This window comes from Lagopus leucura, unplaced genomic scaffold (assembly GCF_019238085.1).
Source record: "Lagopus leucura isolate 7727_CA_CO unplaced genomic scaffold, USGS_WTPT01 Super-Scaffold_100028, whole genome shotgun sequence".
Lineage (NCBI taxonomy): Eukaryota > Metazoa > Chordata > Aves > Galliformes > Phasianidae > Lagopus > Lagopus leucura.
In genome coordinates this window covers 1,258,503-1,278,804 of record NW_024962279.1, presented here as the reverse complement: position 1 = coordinate 1,278,804, position 20,302 = coordinate 1,258,503, and the positions used below count along the sequence as shown (strand labels likewise).

The 20,302-nt window shown below is 42.2% G+C and overlaps 1 protein-coding gene across 1 annotated transcript in view; it reads right to left on the bottom strand.

The window, feature by feature from the left end:
* The window catches only part of PTPRG (protein tyrosine phosphatase receptor type G), a 373,912-nt gene that overhangs the window by 162,907 nt on the left and 190,703 nt on the right, over positions 1-20,302 (bottom strand). Inside the window, exons 3-4 of the mRNA XM_042880843.1 lie at positions 9,394-9,573; positions 4,419-4,567 (exon numbers count right to left, since the gene is read on the bottom strand). Coding sequence (XP_042736777.1) covers positions 4,419-4,567; positions 9,394-9,573 — 329 coding nt within the window. The remainder of the gene's footprint in view (positions 1-4,418; positions 4,568-9,393; positions 9,574-20,302) is intronic.

Sequence of the window (20,302 nt, the reverse complement as noted above, 5' to 3'; positions counted from 1 at the left end):
ATCATCTACCGGTGGACGAAAGTAGCACATATCCCATCATCTACCGGAGGACGAAAGCCTGGAGAAATACAGTAGGTAACACTTTAGAGATCACAGAAAGAATTACCATTCAGGACGACCCCCAGAACACGAGCCGGTCTCAGTTCATATCCTGTAATAAAGGCTTTTGTGCACTGAGTACCACACATCTTTTCTACATTAACAACATTGATTATCTTCCGTCTGTGATAATATAAAACATGAGAATTTAAGTGATATAATGAGAGGTAAGATAGTGAATGGTGATAACCTTTGGCAAGGAGATCTGAGCATTCAAATTAGAGCAACTAGCTGGAGATCTACAGCGCTGAAGTTAGTATGTATACTCAAGGGGAAAGGGAAGAAAATCAAAGAAATAGCAAGAACAAAGATACCATTAGAACCTGGAAGGTCTTCTAAGGAACACGCTTAAAGGAGAACAAAAATTATTAATGCAAATGATTGTTTATAATAATAATTTCATGAAATGAATCAATCATCGTAACGTAAAAGCTCGTTAATCAACATGAAAGAGTGCTAGCTCTTCATTTTCTGCTGGAATGCTTTGTGGGTTTGGTTTTCTTTTTCAGTTGTATATTTTGTTGTTGTTATTGTCTGCTTTAAATGAAGAACTAGTGATCTCCAAAAACATGCATGCTGGTGCTTGTGGGTACAACAAAATCACACTGCTTTCCAGAAGAAAAGCTGATGTTCCTATAACCAATCTGGCCTAGAAAGTGCAAGTTTGTTCATGTAAGATTAAAGAGATGAGGTCTCTATGGCATATTGCAGTATGGTCCTTGGAATAAGATTCTCATTTACTAAATAAATTACTGTATATTACTACATAATGGTGTTCACATTATAACCGACAATTAGCGCCATTAAAGAGAAAGCTCATAAACAGCCAAAGCTCACATCAAATTAACACAGTCGTGATTAAAATCACTCTTCTGATTTCTGCTCTTCACAGAAATAATCAGCATTTTGCATAAAAATGAGTACGAGGCAGCTCAGAATCCCAGCAATGCTGGGATGGCGGCAGCGAGCATCGCCAGTGCAGCGCTGCTGCGTCAGCTCCGAGCGCCGGGCTTCCCCCAGCAGGAGCCTGAGCCACCAGCATGGCCCGCAGCAGGCAGGGCTGGGAGCCAGGCAATGGCACCAGAGATGAAAGGGCTGCAATTATTCCTCTTGGCTCTAATGAGGGGAACCTGGGTTCTCTCCTGGCCTGAGGGAAACTGCTTCTTTACTGCAGTTTTGTCACTTCGCCATTTAAATGGTTTCTGGCGTTTGCATCTTTGTTTGTAGAGCCTCAAGTTCAGAAAGCAAAAGAAAAACTCGAGTAATTATAATGGAAAAGAACAACAACAAAATACAGAGGAGTCAGCAATTCATTAAAATTTAGAGACTGCGATGTCAAAAAACTTTTCTTGACTTGAGGAAAAAAAGGAGGGAGACTTTTTCTAAACTGGCACAGAGCCCATATCCTCATTAGGATTCACGCTCCACTGGCACAGCAATGCACTAATGGTCTTGCTTTAATCTTCAGCATCGCAGCACTAGTTTTATTGACCTCACAGATGAGGATGCAAAAATGGCAAGGAAGAGGAAAAAAGAAACTCGAAGCCGATGCTGACCAGGCCTGGTGTCACGGACTGGCTTCTGATCATGGATAGAAGTTGGAGACATATGTTCATCTCCACTCGTAAATGATACTTCAGAGAAAGCCAAGTTCATAATGACTTCATAAGGATAAAGTATCATCAGGGAAAATCTAATCAATAAATAAGCAATCAAGACCATATAATGAAGGAAACCATTTAGAATACCATTACATATGCCATGGTTTAAAAAGGAATCACAATATGCTACATATGCAAAAAAGTACTGCAAGATAATACGCCTTTGATCCAACACGCCTTTAAAGCAGGAAACAAAAGGACGTTCTCATATATCTTACCAACTAATTTAACATATAAATCACAAAAAAATATGATCCAGATGGGCTTCAATGAAGGAAACCAATTAACGTAGACAGCCTTACCATCTGACACATTAGTTGTAATAATAAAAACCAAACAACATGGTCAAACAATAATGCTCTGTATTATATCTGACATTTCTAATTACTTTCTGTATCCTTTTCAAGAAAAAAAGACTATCAGCAAGCAGTTTGTTTCCCAGAGGAAAAAACCGTCCAAACTTCAGCGTACAGAGCAGAGTCTATGGAAGATGCTGATTTATCTGTGTTCCCTTGGGACGTGCTTTGGAACTGATGGATTTTGCATAGTCCACATCTGGTTTCTCAATTAGACTCAGAAAATGGTTGCTTTCAACTGCATTTCCACCATAACTGATGCAGACCTGGCACATCGATACCTGTGTGCACTCTTTAAAACCCTTACCTCTGCCCAGGGACTCAGAACAGTCAGACTGATTTGGGCTTTACTTTCTGTAGGATGGGATTTTGCTTTTTTCCTTTCCAAAGCCTACCTAGAAATGTTATTTCTGAAATGAAACACAGCATTTCTGGCACACATCTCACAGCATCAGGCAGTTGCATGCTGAACTACAATTAGTGCTCCAAATTAAAAGCTGCACCATGCACACATGTACAGTTACTGCTTGAGAGGTAAAATCTCAGCTGTGAGAACTACTTTTGTGAGAAGAAAACAGTTTTATCACCTGCGACCTACTGGATATTTTGAGCACCTCTCAAAATCCACCCAGGAAAATCCTTTCCAGCACATGATTTAATGAAGTGGACAAAATTTGGAAATCTTAGAGAGGTGGTACATAGCAAAGCAATAAGGAAAGTCTTGCTTAGGAAAATGCTCTTCCCTTATAAAAACAGAAAAGAAAAATCTGTGGGAATCCTGCTGAATGCATTCATACTTTGAAAGGCCAGAGATCAGAGGCTCATGCTATAGCAATGAATACAAATCACTTGGAAAATTACATTTTCATTATAAGGATTAACACTAAACCTATCTGATATAGAAAATTGTTTTGCACAGCATTCATAAACAGTGACAGAATTCAGAAGGGCAAATTCTTCTTTTCCTTTTTCTTTTTTAATTTTAAAGCAGATTAAATAAGCATTCCAAACAGCTGAAAAGTAAATAAAGAATATTTAAACAAAAGGGAAATTATTTTTTAAGAATTTTCTTTTTTTTTTTTTTTTTTTTCCTCCTCAAAGTAACTTCTATTGATCAAGCCAGCATCAGGATAGCTTCATAAGGAAGGGTTTGTGCAGTGGCAATACTATTTCTGATTACAGAAAGAAGGTCCAGGCTCCTTTACCAGCCTGACTCCCTCAAATTTCAGAAGAGGAGCTGACTGAAGGCTTCCACAGTGCTCCTTCCAGCACCCTAAGTGACAAACAGCAGCACTGCCAACTGAGGCAGACAGCAGCCCAACAGGCCCATGCTCTAAATGTTTGAGGGGGGTAGCAGTCACCAAAAATCACAGCTGCATCAAGCCAGAAGCTGTTGGAAAAACCTTGCAATAAATAAACCAACCAATAAATCTCTGCCTCAGACCATCCAACCTACAGGCTCAGGTGCCAGCAGGAGGCAAAAAAAAGTTGTTCTAACTCACGCATTGGGACAGCTGCAGCAGAAAGATGTAAACTGCACTTTTTTAGGGTCTATTACAACCTCCCTTCGCGCTTTGGAATCCCATTTTCATGCTCTGAAAAAGGGACTTGGCTGAAGTCACAGGAAACACATTATGGCAAGTTGGGGCCTGAATCAAGTTCTGCCAAGGCCCAGCTCACAGGAAAACCACGTCTGTCCACGTGAGCCTTCTGGGCAAGCAGAGCACCCTACAGACTGCTCACGTCCACATGCCACAGCGGGACACGTCTTGCTTCGAAAGCACTCGTCCGATTACCAACAAGAAGGAGTAATTCCAGATAAAGTCTGCTTTATTTCACCATGGAAAACCTTGAATGCAAGTAGAGGGCCACACATATGCAAGAAGCAGTGCTGATGAAAGGCAGAAGCCATGGCACAATGGCTCCCAAACCACTGCTAGCTGCTTGTTTGTAAGCATCCTGGGAAAGAAAGGATTTGGAGGACAATGAAGTCACTTTGCAGGTATTTGCAAGGAGATCCTCCCATACACAGAGGGGCTTATGGGAGAAACCAGAAAAGTGGCAGTTTGAAACAGCCCACGGGATGTGAAAGCTAGCAATGCGAGCAAAGCAGAGCTCGGAGCTGACATTGCAAAAGCACATAAGAGATGATAGATAGAGTGCTGCGAGGGCCAGAAGGGCCTTGAAAGTGATATGTTCACTGAAGGAAACATTGCCCTATTTCACAGCCGTCTCAAACTACAGCAATACATTCTGATTTTATTTTTTTTTGGAGAACAGAAGCACATGTCTTTCCACTCACCTCAACGGGGAACCTCTTGCCATTGATGCTGTGCTCAGAGCCTGCTGATCCATTGCTCTGACCCCAGTGGAACTCAACCTTCTCTGCCTTGAATCTGCCTGGCAACCCGGCGCCGCTGACAAAGTAATCGTCCTTCAGCAGGATAGCAACTGCACACACAGAACAAGGAGAAAGACCTTCTTAGCACAGTTTTTTGAAGCATTTACAGGTTTTGCTCATTATATTAGAATATTTCTTCTAATGCAAGTAAAACATGAGGTCATCATTATCCTCTTCACAGGGACTGGTAAAAAAAAAAAAAAAAGCTACATTTAATGCTGGCTAATTATAGAAGTGATTATATAGGCTACAGAAAACCACCAAGTCCAAATTCTGCAAGCAGATTTTACCATTGGGCTTTGATTAAAACTGAAATGACAAACTTTATCAAGAACCATTTAATGTCATTGCAGGGACTAATGGCTGACCACATTGCTTGGCCTTGTGATTCAGTGAAGGTGTGCAGATAACCAGTTAGAAGATCCTCTGTTTGTTGTATTTCCTCTAAGTTACCAGGGGAAAAAGGGCCTGTGTCCTGTCCCCCCCTACTGCTGGACATGGCAGGTACATTCCTCGACCCCCTTGCTCTTCCCTTCTGTAAAACACGGAGAGTGACAATAACTTTTTTGAAACCCACTCATGAGAAGCCCCCATCAGAACTGTTTTGGTTCTTTCTTTACAGTAACTGATATTACTGTTACACAATTCAGTAAGGGTCAAAAGGATCTTCTTTGTAATTTCTTTTCCCTTCTGAAAAGCCTTTATATTTTATGCAACAATAAAAGCTGTAGGTCCAAACAGAGGGCAAAGTCATACGGTGGAAAATGGTACACGATACAGGGAGAACTACCATCCCACCAAGAACTGAACCCAGCTTTCTGACATCCCTGTCCGCTGCTCTCACTACACAATCACCCACCCTTCCAGCACCTCCCACCTTTAACATGCATAACTCCTAATAATGACTCCTTACCAAATCCTTTCCCCTCATTTTCTGCAAAACTGGCACTTAAAAACAGAACTAAAATTAGCATTTTGTTCTTGTAAAAGCCACTGCAGACTACCGCTTGCTCTGCCCAGAATCCTGTGATTGAAGTTGTGCTGCTCGTTGTTCTTTTTTTTTTTGTTTTTTTTTTTTTTGTTTTTTTTTAAATGAGAAGAGCTCGACCCACAAGGATTTCTCTCTGTTCTCAATCCAGCTGTATCATCACAACAGGAACATTAATATAAATCCGCTTTTATTATGTAACGGAGAGGGTTTTATTCACTGCTGGAAAAAATCTAGAGGCTGGTTGTGAAACAGGAGCTACTCCTCTGCTGGTGAATCACCTCATGCTGCAGGCAGGGCTGTCTGCCATGGCAGGGCTGCTCCCTGCAAGTACAGACTGCGGGCTACAGCAGCTCCAGCTCAGGTGTAACTGTGCAACCAAGAAATGTCTAAGCATCAAATTGTTTATATTAAAACCATCTAAATGCCGATGTGCATGTGATGTTCAGGCCTTTATTCATTGCACCAGTGACACCACTGGGCTCTTCCGTGAGTTCTACTTCCTTCATATTAAAGCATTTGCGTGGGAAGTCTGGAGGCTGCAGGATACAGTCTGTATCACCCAGGTACTGCTGCATCCTTACACCAACCCCGAAACACAAGTGACAAAAAGCACCACTGCTTGCTCTCCTCTTCCTTTACAAAATCCTCAATGAGCTCAGCAGTATTTCAGGTACCAAACATCTCACTGGTTCAAAATTCCACAGACAAAATTGGAGGACTTAAAGAATACAGGAAAGCAGATATGCGTGCGTCTGTTAAAAATCTCTGTGGGGATTCAGTTGCATCTAATAAATATTTGATAGTTCCTAAATCATTTATGGCTCTGTCAGGGGTCATTTTACTTGTTTCAGATGAATAATTAAAAGGATAATTAGGAGGATGTACAATCTGAAATGTTCATCTAATTGTTCATTTTACAGAATTCCTTACACTGCTGAGCTCTACAACGCGTGTTCTCAGCACCGTCCTGTTTCAGCAGCACCTCCTTATTGCCATTAACTTGGAGGTTTCCCTTCCCTCCATGTGATTTCTGGTATTAGGGATTGGAGCAGCCAAACTGGGTTTTGGGATCCACTGCTTTTATCCAGTAAGTCATGCAGAGGGCACAGGAAGGAATTAACCATCCGTAACTACTAAGCTTAAAATTAACGTATGATTGAGATTTCAAAAACAAAGCAGGTGGTGCACAACCACCAGGATCACCATCATTGATGCAATTTGCAGGACCAGGGCTGGATCTATGCATCCTCCACCTTCTCGAGAGCAAAACCAAGCCTGGATACAAAGCAGCTCTTCCCTTGTCTTATCAGAGCAGCTCTGACCCAGCCTGAGACGCACACAAGGTACAAAGAGTACCCAAACACACCTCTGGCACCAATGCCTGTGAGTTTATCAGAGTCATTAGAAGCTCTGAGTGATCCAAGGAGGGGTAAAACCGCAGTGCATGCACTGCTGCTGTGGGAACTGCTCCCACAGATGCTCCACTCCCACAGGGTAGTGCCCAGAAGCTCCATCAGCCTCAGGCCCAGCTGACACCAGCTAACACTTAATTAAAGGTGGCACAGGCAACAACAACCATGAAAGGTGCTTCTACTCTCCAAGTAATCTTTACCACTTGGGAACCAGCTTCTATGGTGATGAAATCAAACCCACATTAGTCAGTGTAATCCAATGCAAAGCATTTCTGGCTGAGGCATTTGGCATAATGAGTATATGTTCATTTTCTGAATGAAGTTCTGTGTCCTGTACATTGCTTGCCCTTTAGATGATATGAAGAGAAAGGAAAAAAGAGCACAACAAATCAAAATTTCTTTTTACCTTTTAATATTTAAAAGCACAAAAGTAACTAATCGGTCAATTCTAATAAACAAAAAATTAGCAGCTGAATAGCAATAACCCACACAATGCATTTCCTGCCAGTTAATGAGAATCAAAGTTAAGGGCCTTTGGTTTTTCCTCAGACCCCAATCTCCTTTAACCAGTCATTAATTGCAGTGAAATGCCCTCTACATCCATCACCATTGCACAAATTGAAATGCAGCTTACTGTCAGTCAGCAACAGGAAGGTCTCCTGTGGTCATCTACTCCAAGACTGCTGTTGACACACATCACAACCGGCACAACTTGCTGCTGCATTCTGCCCATAGACCAAAACATCCTACCTGGTTTGCTGCTGTACCACTTACTACCTTAAAAAGTAATCCCTGACAAGTTTCTTCCAAAGGTCAGTAAACCAAGGGAATGGAATGTGATAAATCAAGGGAGGAGTTAAGAGTTCAGCAGAAGACTCAGAGATGATAGCAGGGCAAAAAAGAGTCTTTGCCTAACCTGCAAAATCTCAAAGTTACCCAAGAACAGTGGTAGTTACTGTTGCCCTGAGAAGCAATAACTTGTCAGCAAAAATCCACACCCCAATGGGTGAGGAAATCAAATATAGTAGCGGTGCTAAAATCACCCAGCAGAGGAGACCGAAGATACAGCTTTCATTGCCAACTGCATGAAGACTGGAACATTCACCGTGCCGTTTTGGTTCTGCATGGTTTCCTATTATATGTGCAGCAATATGTTCCTATTATACTTACCATGTAGCATTAGCATTTCTCTTGGAAGAAAAGCACCATCTTTTTTTCTTGGTATTTCTAATTACGTTTACTGCCGATAACTACACTTGCTCTTTGCGACCAAAAGAGCAGGGTACATAACACAAATAGATTAATTAAGCACCAAATTCCACAGCATTCAGCCTCCCCTGAACCTCATTTTGCTATGAAGGGCAACAAAGTCAGGATTTGAGAGCAAACAGGAGCATTTCTTAGCAAAGCTGGAAAAAAACCTTCGGTAATGCATTAAAAAACCAGTGGTTTACATTAACCAGATTTGCTTAGCAGTGAAAGAAAGCAGGATCCCGGCCTGTCCTCCTCAGCTGAGGGGCAATGCCTCCCAGTAAGTCCCTGGAACTGGGTCCAAAGCACCTGGTGGCTGACACCCAAAGACCCGTGGGGGCAGTGGGTCAGGCTGTGGGCACAGCTGAATGCAAACTGACGAGGAACCTGTTACCTAAAGCACTGCAGGCACACATGTCGAATGTTAATAAAGATAAAAATATACTTTGAATAAATAAAATTGAATTAATTAGCGGTTTAATCCAATTCCCTAAAAATATTTGACCTTGTCAAATGAAGAGGATGGCCTTATAATTTCTGATTTTTACATTTTTAGAATTAAAGAGTAATCAAATGCATGCAGCTTTGCATATAAATCAACCTTGACCTTTCGGTGAACTGTTTTGGTAAAAATAAGCAGTATTCTCACTGTTCTTTTCTCTGGAAGCCAGAACAGACAGAGCAGAAGAGGATTCAGTTCAGTGAAGAACACAGTGCTATAATCATATCAGAAACACATTCATAAGCTCCCACTACTCTGAGCGCTTATTGCTCTTTCTTCTCCAAAACCTCCCGATTTCTAAAACTTCCCCTTTCCTACAAAGTCTGAGCCTTGCATCTCAGCACTCCTTTGGATTAGATGTTTCAGCCTCCCAAAGCTGATAACTCAAGGTTACACCTTGAAGCTCTCATACAGCCTTTTATTCTGAGGAACGACTCACTACCAAGAGAATTATTTTGTACGGGGAACTGAAAAAAAAACCACAAAAAAAAAAAAAAAAAAAAAAAAAGCCTTAAAAAATGAACCTTAAAATCAATCTGCAGAAATTGCTTTGCACAGAATGCAAAGGCAGGGATGGGAGGCAGCTTCTGGAAAATTATATTTTCTTAAAAAAAAGCAAACCCCAAACAACAGAACAATGAAAGAGGAGGAGGATGGAACATGGCTTGAATTTCTAATTGGCTGCAGGCAGGCTATGGAGACAAACAGAAGAGAACATACCCGTTTTTCCCGTGTTTTTCATCCAAGTCTTGTTAGAAGATTCATTGTCAAAACCATCGAGCTGCAATTCCTGATACTCATCTCCAACATGAGCCTGATGGTCCACAATGTCTATGGGAGACTGGTGGGACCCCCCGCACTTCTCGCTGGAAGTAACCCAGTGCTCGGGACCATAGGTACCTGTTAACAAATACAAATCAAATTAACATTCCAGTGGCTCCTTAATTCTGGATTATGCTTAAGTAAGAGGATGAATCATTAGGCTCCCCAGGTAACATCACTGCTGCTACACCTCGTGCATCTGAAAGAGGTTAAGACTTGTAAACTTATGAAGAGATCAAAAACCATTAGCTTCATGCAGTACTCAAACTTTGCCTCTGGCAGTAACAAACAATACCTCTTTTTTTTTTTAATTACTATTCTATAAAACTGTCTGTAATTCCCTCATGCGTATGTTACGAATTAGCATGGGTTTACAGGAACTTTCCTAAAGCTTCAGCCATGATATACGAGTATGCATTTACCTTCTTAGAAGAGATACACAATGTACCAGCCAGGCATTAACTTGCTCTTCTACAATGCTCTAATTAGATAATATGATCTTTATTAATGATCTCATTTCTTCAGAAGGTTTTAAAGCCAGAAAAAATGAAAATGAAGAATTAAAGCAAATAGGATATTAGTAAATTTGAAGAAAACAGCAAAGGAAAAAAAGACATCTCTTGCTGGAGGAAGTGAAGACAACAGTGACCTGCCAGAAAAATGCTGTAACTTCTTGGTGTTCCTCTTACACAAATTTTCTATTTATAAGCCAGGAGGAGTTTAGGTTCTGGAAAGCAATCTGTGCATCTGTACGGGTGAGCCCATCGCTGGCTGCCACAGAGGGCAACAAGGGATGAGCTTCAGCTCTGAGGAGCAATGTCAGAGCAGCCTCTGTCCCCAGCACACTAGGCGTATGGCGGGTCCTGATGCACTCAGCATCACACACTGAAGTGTTTCTAAGTGGTTTCTGAAGCAGCTGTTGGCACATCTGTACACCCAATTCACAAAGGACAGGAGGTGCAGAGTTTCTTCTTCTGTTCTGGAGCTTTCACCTGCCCCAGATTACTTCATGGTGTGTTAATCTTGGTCCCTAACCCCCATCCCTAACCCCGAACTGTTCAGCTAAACTTTGCAGTGGGATTGCCCTGGCCCCTCTGCCATGGGAAGGAAGGCAGTGATGCATCACAGAGCGGCACAGTGCTGCGAGAGGCAGCGGCACAACGCACTGCTCAGCCTGCAGAAGCTGCCTGCCACCACCTGCACTCGCTCAGCCCATTCTATAGCTCTCCAGCAAGAACGGTCAATAAATATAGCAGGTGGAAGGAAAAGGTTTCAGACAAAGACGTTGCCGTTCCCAGCACACACCAGCTCCAGATGCAATACAACACCAGGAACCTCTGCACACAGAGGAGGATCTCCAGCGATTTCACATTTTTCTTATGACCTCCTGCTCCAACTCTTAAATTGTATTAACAGAGACTAAGAGATTATGTTTCTGGGAGTGCAAACAGCAGTTTAAGCTCCTGAAATAACAGCACACAGTTCCCGCAAAGCGCTCCTCACTTACAGTTCCTGAAGAGCTTTGCAGCAGGGCTCCGTTATTCTCATGCAAAGACAGGGAAATTGATGATGGGAAAGAAGAGGTTTCCCTCATCCACAACAGCCAAGTTACAGGGCAGGGCTGACCCCTGCTCCGCCAGCCCCTCAGATGCCACACCAGCTGTGCACCTCCTGAACCACCCAGTCACCATGTCTGCTCAACAGGCACGCAGCAGCAAACGATGCACCATTTATTACCCCAGCATCTGAGAAACACGCAATCTCAATTAGTGCCATCCAACCCCAGTGGTTGTGAAGGCCAGCTCCATTGGTGCAGGGTTCCAATGAGTGTCTGAGTGTGAGATGACTTTTCTCACTTTCCCTCGGGCCGCTGCAGGACACTCAATCAGTAATCAGATGTTGTGCAGTACCTATCACGTGCAAATGCTGAATGGGAACCAAAACGACATGAAAGTGTTTTATTTTCAACTACAATTAAGCAAAATTGCAACACCCTTTAAAAATCACTCACATTATTTGCCCAGGTTAAAAAAAGCTCAGTTTCATTTATCTCATTGTTCAACTTGTATTGTCAGCAAAAGCCACTTTCAGTTAATTTCCCAATGTACCGCAACTAAGGAGAACAAAATTATTAAAAGCCCTACGTGGGGAAAACTAAATGTGTTCCACTTGCACTCTTTTTTTTTTTCTTCCTGAATCAGAATGCTCTCAGCAATTGTTTTGCAGTGAATTAACTGGCAATTCAGATTTACTTTCCATACAACCATGCATTTATTCCATGAAATTTAGGAATTTGCTTTAAAATGTTCAGTAGCGCCCAAAATCATCAAACCTGCCAGCTCTCATTTTTGGCTTTGTTATAAACATAGGGTGAGCTTTTCAAAAGCACTCTGCTCGCAGAGGCTATCGCAGTGGTTTCAGCTGTGCTTTCAAAGGAAGCTGAGCACTCACATTCCTGTAAGCATTTCGGTGACCCTTCAGTCAATGGGGAGATTGCAATTTTGAATAAGCCAACCTATTTTAACAGGGATTGTAGGGTTACCTACATGCATCTTGTCACAAAGGTTTTTTTCTCTCTAAAGTGTAGCCAGCTCTCAGCCAATTTGCAGTGGAAACTGTCTTAGCAAAATGAATAAAATAAGCCATAAGAGTAAATAAGCAAACAAAGCACCATGGTGAGTTAAAACCTCAAGTGACTTAGGTACCTGCACTGACTCCTACTGAAATGTAATTTTTCCCAGCACTGACTTCTTTTATGTGAAAGCTTTTATGTCTTTGTATCACTTAAAAAAACCTCAACAAACACATGCTCTTCTTTTTGCAATCTTTGTATCACTTAAACCCCCCTCACCCCCCCAAAAAACAGAACACACTGTCTTCTTTTGCCAATTTAACTTGTTGGAATTAGTTTAATACAGCAACACATCTCTTTCTATAAATACAGAATCTTCACTTGGTTCTAAATCTGTAATTTACCCCAAAAGCAGTGCTATCTGCTATCCTCATGTGCTAGCATTCGTTTCCATGCTTAAAATGTTTCCATACTGGTGCTGCATTATTAAAGGAAAATCGAATGCAATGAAACTCAGCAATTCATGGGGTTGAATTCAATTCAACCCCAACCAAGCACTGCAGCTGTGACTCCAAGTCCTGGCATCCCAAATTACAGCCACAAGGCTAAGCTCTGATTTAGAGGTTCAAGACCTGCTAGTCAAAATCAGCACAGGATGTATAAACGGCCGCATTTTTCATTAATTTCTTTCAGAACTTTTTGATATGCAAAGCATTACATGCAGTATGACCCACACTGTTATGGCAGCGATTGCAGGCAGAAATAGAGGCCACAACCTCAGCAGCTCAACTCCAACAATTAGTGGGATGAAACAGGGCTGGGGAGGCAAGAAAGAAGGACATTTTTAGTTTTGAGTTTGAGACAGAAGTAAATGAACTCCTCCTCCTCCTACCCAGAGAAAATAAGCGCAACAAAACGTAATCAGGAAGAGTGCAGTGGGATTCATTTACTTGCTAGTAGCCATCAGGCTTAAGCCTAACAGCCTGCTTTTTTCATGGACATTCAAGTGCAGTTTTAATTGAAACTGATCTTCCACTACGGATTTCAAATTAATTCTTCTTCCAAGTGTCTCATGCTCCAGACATCCTTGCCTTGCAAAAAACCCTATATCATTAGAGGAGGAAATAGAACACTTTTTCTAAGCTTGCAGGTATTGATTACCTATTCCTCCCATCAAAGCACAATTGCCATTCTGCACTGTATAAATCTCCTCAGTGTTAGACACTTTATAAAGTACCAAGAATTATATCATTAATCATTTGCAGTTGCACCTGTCTTGCTTTATTGAATTCTTTGTTTTTTAGAACTTTAAATAAATGCTTTTAAATAAATAAATTAAAACACGACACTAAATAAAGACTCTGTTTCACTTAAACCTAGCAAAAAAGCCCTTTCATTCTGTGCCTGACATTTACCCATCCGAGACACAGTAACTTACGGCTGTTTGCATTTCATTTTTCCAACTGTGAGCATGATGGCTTTAATCAAATAAAATTTGGAATGAGTTCGAATCGACCTTTGGAGAGTTGACAAATAACTCAGTTTTCAAAACCCGAGCAAGAGAAGAGACCTCATCAGCACTAACACACAACGCGTGCTCCCACTGCCACGTGGGGACGATGTGCAAACAGAGGTGGACACAGCAGTGCCCCCCCAGAGCTGGGCCTACTGCTCACAACATGCAGATGGTGTCGCCCAGCCTGGTCCAAAGCAACACGACGCTCCCTGGATTCACCAATCTTTTCTCATGCAAAATCTTTCCCTAAATGACTGCAGAATTCTTTAATAGCTTTTTAATTCACAGGCTGCTCTTTAAATAGGATCCAAGATTCCTTTTCTCCTTCCTGTTGCTGTACAACCTAAACAGTGAGCAGTCTTCATTAAAGAAAGCCCATTAAAATAATGTTTTATGTATAAAATATAATTAAAGCTTTTATAAAAACTTATATATTTTTTTCCTCCACAAATCTTTTGCTTAAACGATCTCTTCTCGTAACCAGTGGCATCTTCTTGATTTTAAATCACTTCCAGTTAATGGATGAGCTATATGGATACTGATGTGTAACAAATATCAACATCCAGATGTAGTTTGACAGACATTAGCTATTTATGAGTAATCTGATTTGGATCATTCATTTCCAAGCTTAGAAAAAGGCAGAAAAATGAACACTTCTTTTTCTTAATTTTACTTATTTTTAACACTGTCACAAAAATGCGACTTTAAACTTCATGTCTAGCATGAAAAGAGCCGGTCTTGTCTTTTTTTATTTTGATTTTTTTTAATTGATCTTCCTTAAAAAACAAAATTCTATCAGACAAATGTATTTGATACCTTTAGACTCCTTACATTTGAGTTGCAAAGCAACCCAAATCCCTCACACTACTGTGATTAAGACAAATCAGCTTTTTAACTTCATGGGGGCATCCTACCCCATCGTGTTAATGCACGAGATCATTCATCAGCAGTTACCTGCAAGGCAGAAAAGCAGAGAGCCATAAGGAAAATGGCACGGTGGAAAGGCTTACATCCATCCTCGCTTCTGGTCCTGTTTTGTCCTCACTGCCCCACCTGCGGGTGGCTCATGCTGCTCCCACACACATTGCTATTGCCAACACCAACAGAAGTCACCCTCATATGGAGACAGGAACTCTGCCATGGGCAGCATACATGGACTACACGTGAAGTAGCAGTGCTCTCTTTTGCCTGGCTCAGAAGGACGCAGGATTTATGTAAGCTCACCCAAAATAGGGCAGAAGATGCACTAAGCAGTGGCTTGGTAACTCCTTGAATGGCAATGACCTGCCCAACCAACTCGGCAACATTAAGGATGTAAACATCTAAAGATTTGAAGTGTTACTTGATGCCATAAACCAAGACCTCCTTGTTATTTTTGCCATTTAGAAATAACTGGAGGGGACCAAGGCAGGTCCTCCCACCATGTGAGCAGGCACAGAAAAGCCAGAGCAGCCTCCCCTCATGCTGTGACCTCCAGCTTCCCCCGAGGAAGAAAAAATAAGGAGAATTCTGCAGGATAAAGCCAATAGGCAGCACACAGATATAAGGAAGGAAATAATTATTTGAATGACTGGCCGGGCTCTTGCTCAGCAACTTACCATTAGGCTGCAGGGGTAAAGGTATAAAAATCAGGGGCATCTTCCAGGGGCTTTCACATTGCAGAGAAAGCAATCAAGTTGCTGAATCATTCTATTAGGGGGAAAAGTTGCTGTAAAATGATGGCGTACCAAACTCAAAGAGATGGCAAAAGAGCACGCAGTTAGAGTTCACAGTGCTGTTTTGAACAAAGATTTCAGGATTTCCTACCCTGAGGGAAAAGGGTTTTTCATTTTATTACTCTCTGTCATCACTCTGTTTAACACCAGACACTCGTGCTTGCAGAAAATTCCAATTACTGCTTGAAAAATGAGCCTGAATTCAGAGAGCAAGGTCCTGAGGAGCTCGCTGAGGCCCAGACAGGTGTAAGCATCACCCAGCCTGCAAACACAGCACAGGATGGAGTGCACGAGGCAGGCAGAGCTGCAAGCAGCCAAGGACAGGATTTTGGAGAACTGAAAGAAGCTGAAAAATTTTCTCCAAGAACAATTTCTGATAAGGGATATCTTAACCGGCAGTTGTTGGAACATACACAAATGCAGGAAGACAGAACAAAAAGGGTTTGGATTTAGATAACCTTTGAGGAATTGCTAGCAGCAACATCAGAAGCTCCAGCCCCACTTCTGCTTTCTGCACCAGTGCCACCACACCTACAGAAATGTCCAGCCATGGGCTTTAAAAGCAAAGCTCATCTTCAGAACGGATTGTATCAGTGATACTGCCTCACTGCCAAAATGTGGCAGATGCAAAGAAAAAGAAAGGCTTTAAACCATGCTTCTAAAATAAACTGCCCTATAATGTCTGCAGCTCTAAAACCCAAAGAGAGAGGTAGGCATTCTTCTAAATGCCCACAGATGCTCCAGTTATTGCTGGATTCTTTAATTAAACGTTCTAACCCTTAATTATCTTTGGCAAACAGTTTTAGTGCACGTTTTCAAAACATGCATTCCTCAGCATGTATGTGAACACCTGTATCACACAGTTACATTGGGCTTTCCACATACACCTCCACACATACATATGCATACTTTCTGGATCCTAATTTTGTTCCCCAGCAAAGTGAGGTTGCTATGAATGTTGCATGAAGCTCCCACCATCCCTCTCAGCCTGCCAGCGGCACAGCATATGATGAAGGCCCAACAGCAAGAAACCCCAGGATCTTAGGACAAATGTTGCAGGAAGCTCCCAATAAACTGGAGAAATCGTAATGACTAAAGCAAGATTCTTCCAGAGACATTAAAGTTTGCATTTGTGATGTGAATAATTTCCCTCCGCACAAAAAGTGAAAGAGAAGTGAAGTTCAGCTGTGCTGGCAAAATAGTTTTGGGGTTTTTTAGTTTGTGTTGGATAACAAACCCTTGACAGACACTGCTAACGAGCTGCTGAGTTCCGTAAGTTACGTTTCAAAAATGTTTACGTTATAGTGAACACAGAGCATCACAATATCAATGAAATTAATATGCAAAAGTCCCAGAGCGGGAGGATAAGCTCTGGTATAGGAGGTGCCTGCTGGTGGCAAGTGACTGAGACAATACATATCTACATCCTCTGCTTTTCCTAATTTTCATTTTTAATAAATGCATCTGACACCTCACACCATTCATTTCATAACTGTACTGTGGACTTTTTAAAGCTGCTCACCCCTGAGACGTGTAATAAACGAGGTGATAACTAACATTATAAGGAGAAAACAGAAGATTAATTTATCTGAAAACACTGTAAATTAACTTCCCCTGTTCCCATACTAGTTGAGTAAAACTCCAAGAAGGGCTAGGGACAGACATAAAAATAGATTTTTTAGTAAATAAGATCTAAAAAAGTATAAATCCTAATGGAAATCCATGAATGAAGATGCATTCCGAATCAGTGCAGCTGCTCGATGACAGCAGTTGGTGCCGCTGGGAGGAGGCCATGTTTCTGCAGTGGGTGCCTTGGACAAGTCACACCTCTCTCTGTGCTCCTTTCCCTTTACAGAGCAACAGCTGTGTGATGATCACTGACAGCAGAAATGCTTGTATTGCTGCAGTGCCCCAGAATGGCAGGAAGGAAGGAAGGGCCCCACTCCTCCATGCAACATGCAGGTCCTGGCTCAAAACCTTGCAGCTGATCAATGTAAGGTGAGGGGCAGCAGCCCAATGTGCAGCACCTCAGGCTTCAAAGCATACATTCCTCCTGGGCTGCCTGAACCCACTGTGTAACAATCTTGCTGCTTCTCCTTCTTAGCTGTAAAACCCAGCAGCATATACCCTACATCCCAATGGCGATCAGACTTCCTATGGGACAAGAAGGAAACGCTGCCAGATCATCCAAATAGCAAAAGATAAAAGGTGAAATAAGCCTGGTGTTTCACGGTATTAAATGGATCAAGAATAAACACAGCACATCCAATGTTGATGTAAGTCATGGTCCCATTTGGGCTACTCCAAGAAGAAAGCACAGCACAGGAAAAGCTCTGAGAAAATAGAGGAAATAAGAGAAAGACACTGGGCAGGAACCTTCCCCACCCTAGATCTGTGTGATGGGGAGCTTCAAAAAGAATCTGTGGAAAGAAGAAGAGGACCCAAATTTGGCGTGGAGCTAATTGCAGCATCCCTGCCAGCAGGCGAAGGGCCCCAGCTTGCAGCTTGCCCCAGCAGTGCTGTGCATCCCCCCTTGCAGGCAGACCTTGGGTTGCAACAGTGAGGCATGAGGAGCACCCTTGCCAGGGATCATGGCTTGTTTGACAGCCTGACTTAGGCCCCGCTCAAACATCAATGCTCCTGCGCTGCCAAGCACAGCAGCTCAGGAGATGGATGCTGAATGACAGTGACAGTAATAAGCTGTGACATTTAAGTCAGGAAATCTCAAATTCCCATCTTGCTTCTCTGTCTCCTTCCTACCACCAGGAGCAACACGCTCCACTTCATCCCTATCCCTTAAAAAGGGAGAAGTTCACCTGTCTCATCAGAGCAAAGATTGTTCAAAACTTGGGAAGAGCTGCAGAGATCAAAATAAAATAAGCAAAAAAAAGTAACTGTTTGAGACTCAACTGCCCTGCTGCAGACCCCAGCACCAGGCTGCCTGCATTGCACTTGGGAAAGATGAAGTTCCAATTACTTCTCATCACACACTTGAAATCCTACTACTTCTCAACAGTATCCTTAATAGCCTTGATCTCACCAAAGAAACTGCTAACGTAAATGATGCCTCACTGTAACTTAATTACCTCCAATTTAGGTGGGTACGGGAACAGAAAGTACCTTCTCTTGATTCCCATCTGTTCCTGCTAACCAACCAAAGGAGCCTTCCCCAGAGCTCTGTCTCTGAGAGCCAATGTGAAAAAAAATACAGGAGAAAAGCGAGGAAAAGAACTGTATATTTTTATTGAACTTTTGCAGGATGCTGGTTAATAAAACACCCACAGAGAGTACGGAACAATATAGAGAGTATAAAGGAAGGGAGGGCTGGTATCAATAAAGCCTATCCAGAGGCACTGGTGGAGTGGAAGTACTCTTGATTTCAATAGAAACCTGCTACTGAAATGATTTCCACTTGTTGCTGTGGCTCTAGTTAAAAATTCATGCACAAAAAAGTCCTAATAAAGACAGGAAGGTAAAATTATCCACTGCTGAAAGACAAGTCACCTTTGGCTTTCCAGTATCCCCTGTAGGCCCTTGCCTGACCCAAGGACGGCAGCAGCAGGAGGACTGCACTGTTTAATTGTATCACAGGCAGCACTGCGGCCCCTGAAATCATTCATTATGCTTTGACAAACACCTTTCTTTTTTTTTCTTCCTGGGTGAAAATCAACTTTTGACCAACCAAGTCATTAATGGCATCCCTTTTATAAGAGACTTCCCAATCCAGCTGTCCCTTTCACTAATATGCACCAGCAAAACAGCTCTCGGGAGAGGTTCTGGGAGATAGCCAGCTTTTACTTAACAACACATCATGAACCCTGCCCTCAGCCACCATTAACATTCAGTCTATGTTTCTACCATTAATTTAAGAGCATCAGGAGTGAAAATAAATATGAAGACAATAAACAGCCCTAACATCCATCTTGAGGTACTCTACTTACAGCAGCAGGGCTGCCTGCTAAGGCACAGAACAGTTTATTACCATTTCCTCTTGTTTTCGTTCCATACCTGCCATTTCCCATATGTTATGTTAAACAGCTGGGATAAGTGTGCTTTCCTCCAGCACCGCACGACCAGAGAGCATCCCTTTAGGGAAGGTCACCCAAAGGCTTTGTCACCAGGATGGCTCCTCCCCACCTGTCCCATCACCCACTTCTCTCTGCCACAGGATGCTCCCAGCCCCCATGCAGCACTCCCTGCCCCATTCAGCCCAACCCTGCACTGTTTACTCACAGCAGCACTTGGACAGCCCATGGTGACATATACCATAAAATGGAATTTGGAGTGCATCACTTAGCTGTGAAATCTGTAAGATATTGGATTTATATGGTGTTTGCAGAGCACATTAGGAGATCATCATCATCGTGTCTTTTCAAGACAGCCGTAATTATTCAGGCTGTTATTCTATCTCACTGGTGCTTTTGAAAAAACTATTTAATATTAGCAAACCCTCACTAAAAGCAATGTTTTGGTTGAGAGACTAATCTTCCTATCAGTACACAGCCATACCTGGTCTTATCTACATTACCAATTCCCTGCTGATTGAGCGGATTCATTAACAACACAATCTCTGGCGACTGAAATGAAGCCTCATTCTTCGTATCACTAGTGCCTTGCTGTTTGCTTTTCCTTCACAGTGTGCACACAAGTAATTAACTTACTATGCTCCGCTAGCTCCTGACACATTACTTGGCATAGAAAAATTCACCAGCAGGTAGTTAAGCATGCAAAATATTTTCAGTAAAATGAACTTTATAACAAAGCACTACTTAGAAGAAATGCTGCTCTTTCTGATACAGCGCTAACATGCAGCATGCCGCCCGCACCGACAGCAACTCCTCAAGTGCTGAGGAAATACAGCACTTCTACCAATTTTGTTCAACGTGTAGGAAGCTTCTTTAGGGATTAAAGCTGGCAGGCTGTAAAAGGCGATCACTGAAAGGATGAGCGTGGAGATCAAGCCGATCAGTCCTTGGGAAAGCGTCACATAACAAGGACAGACAG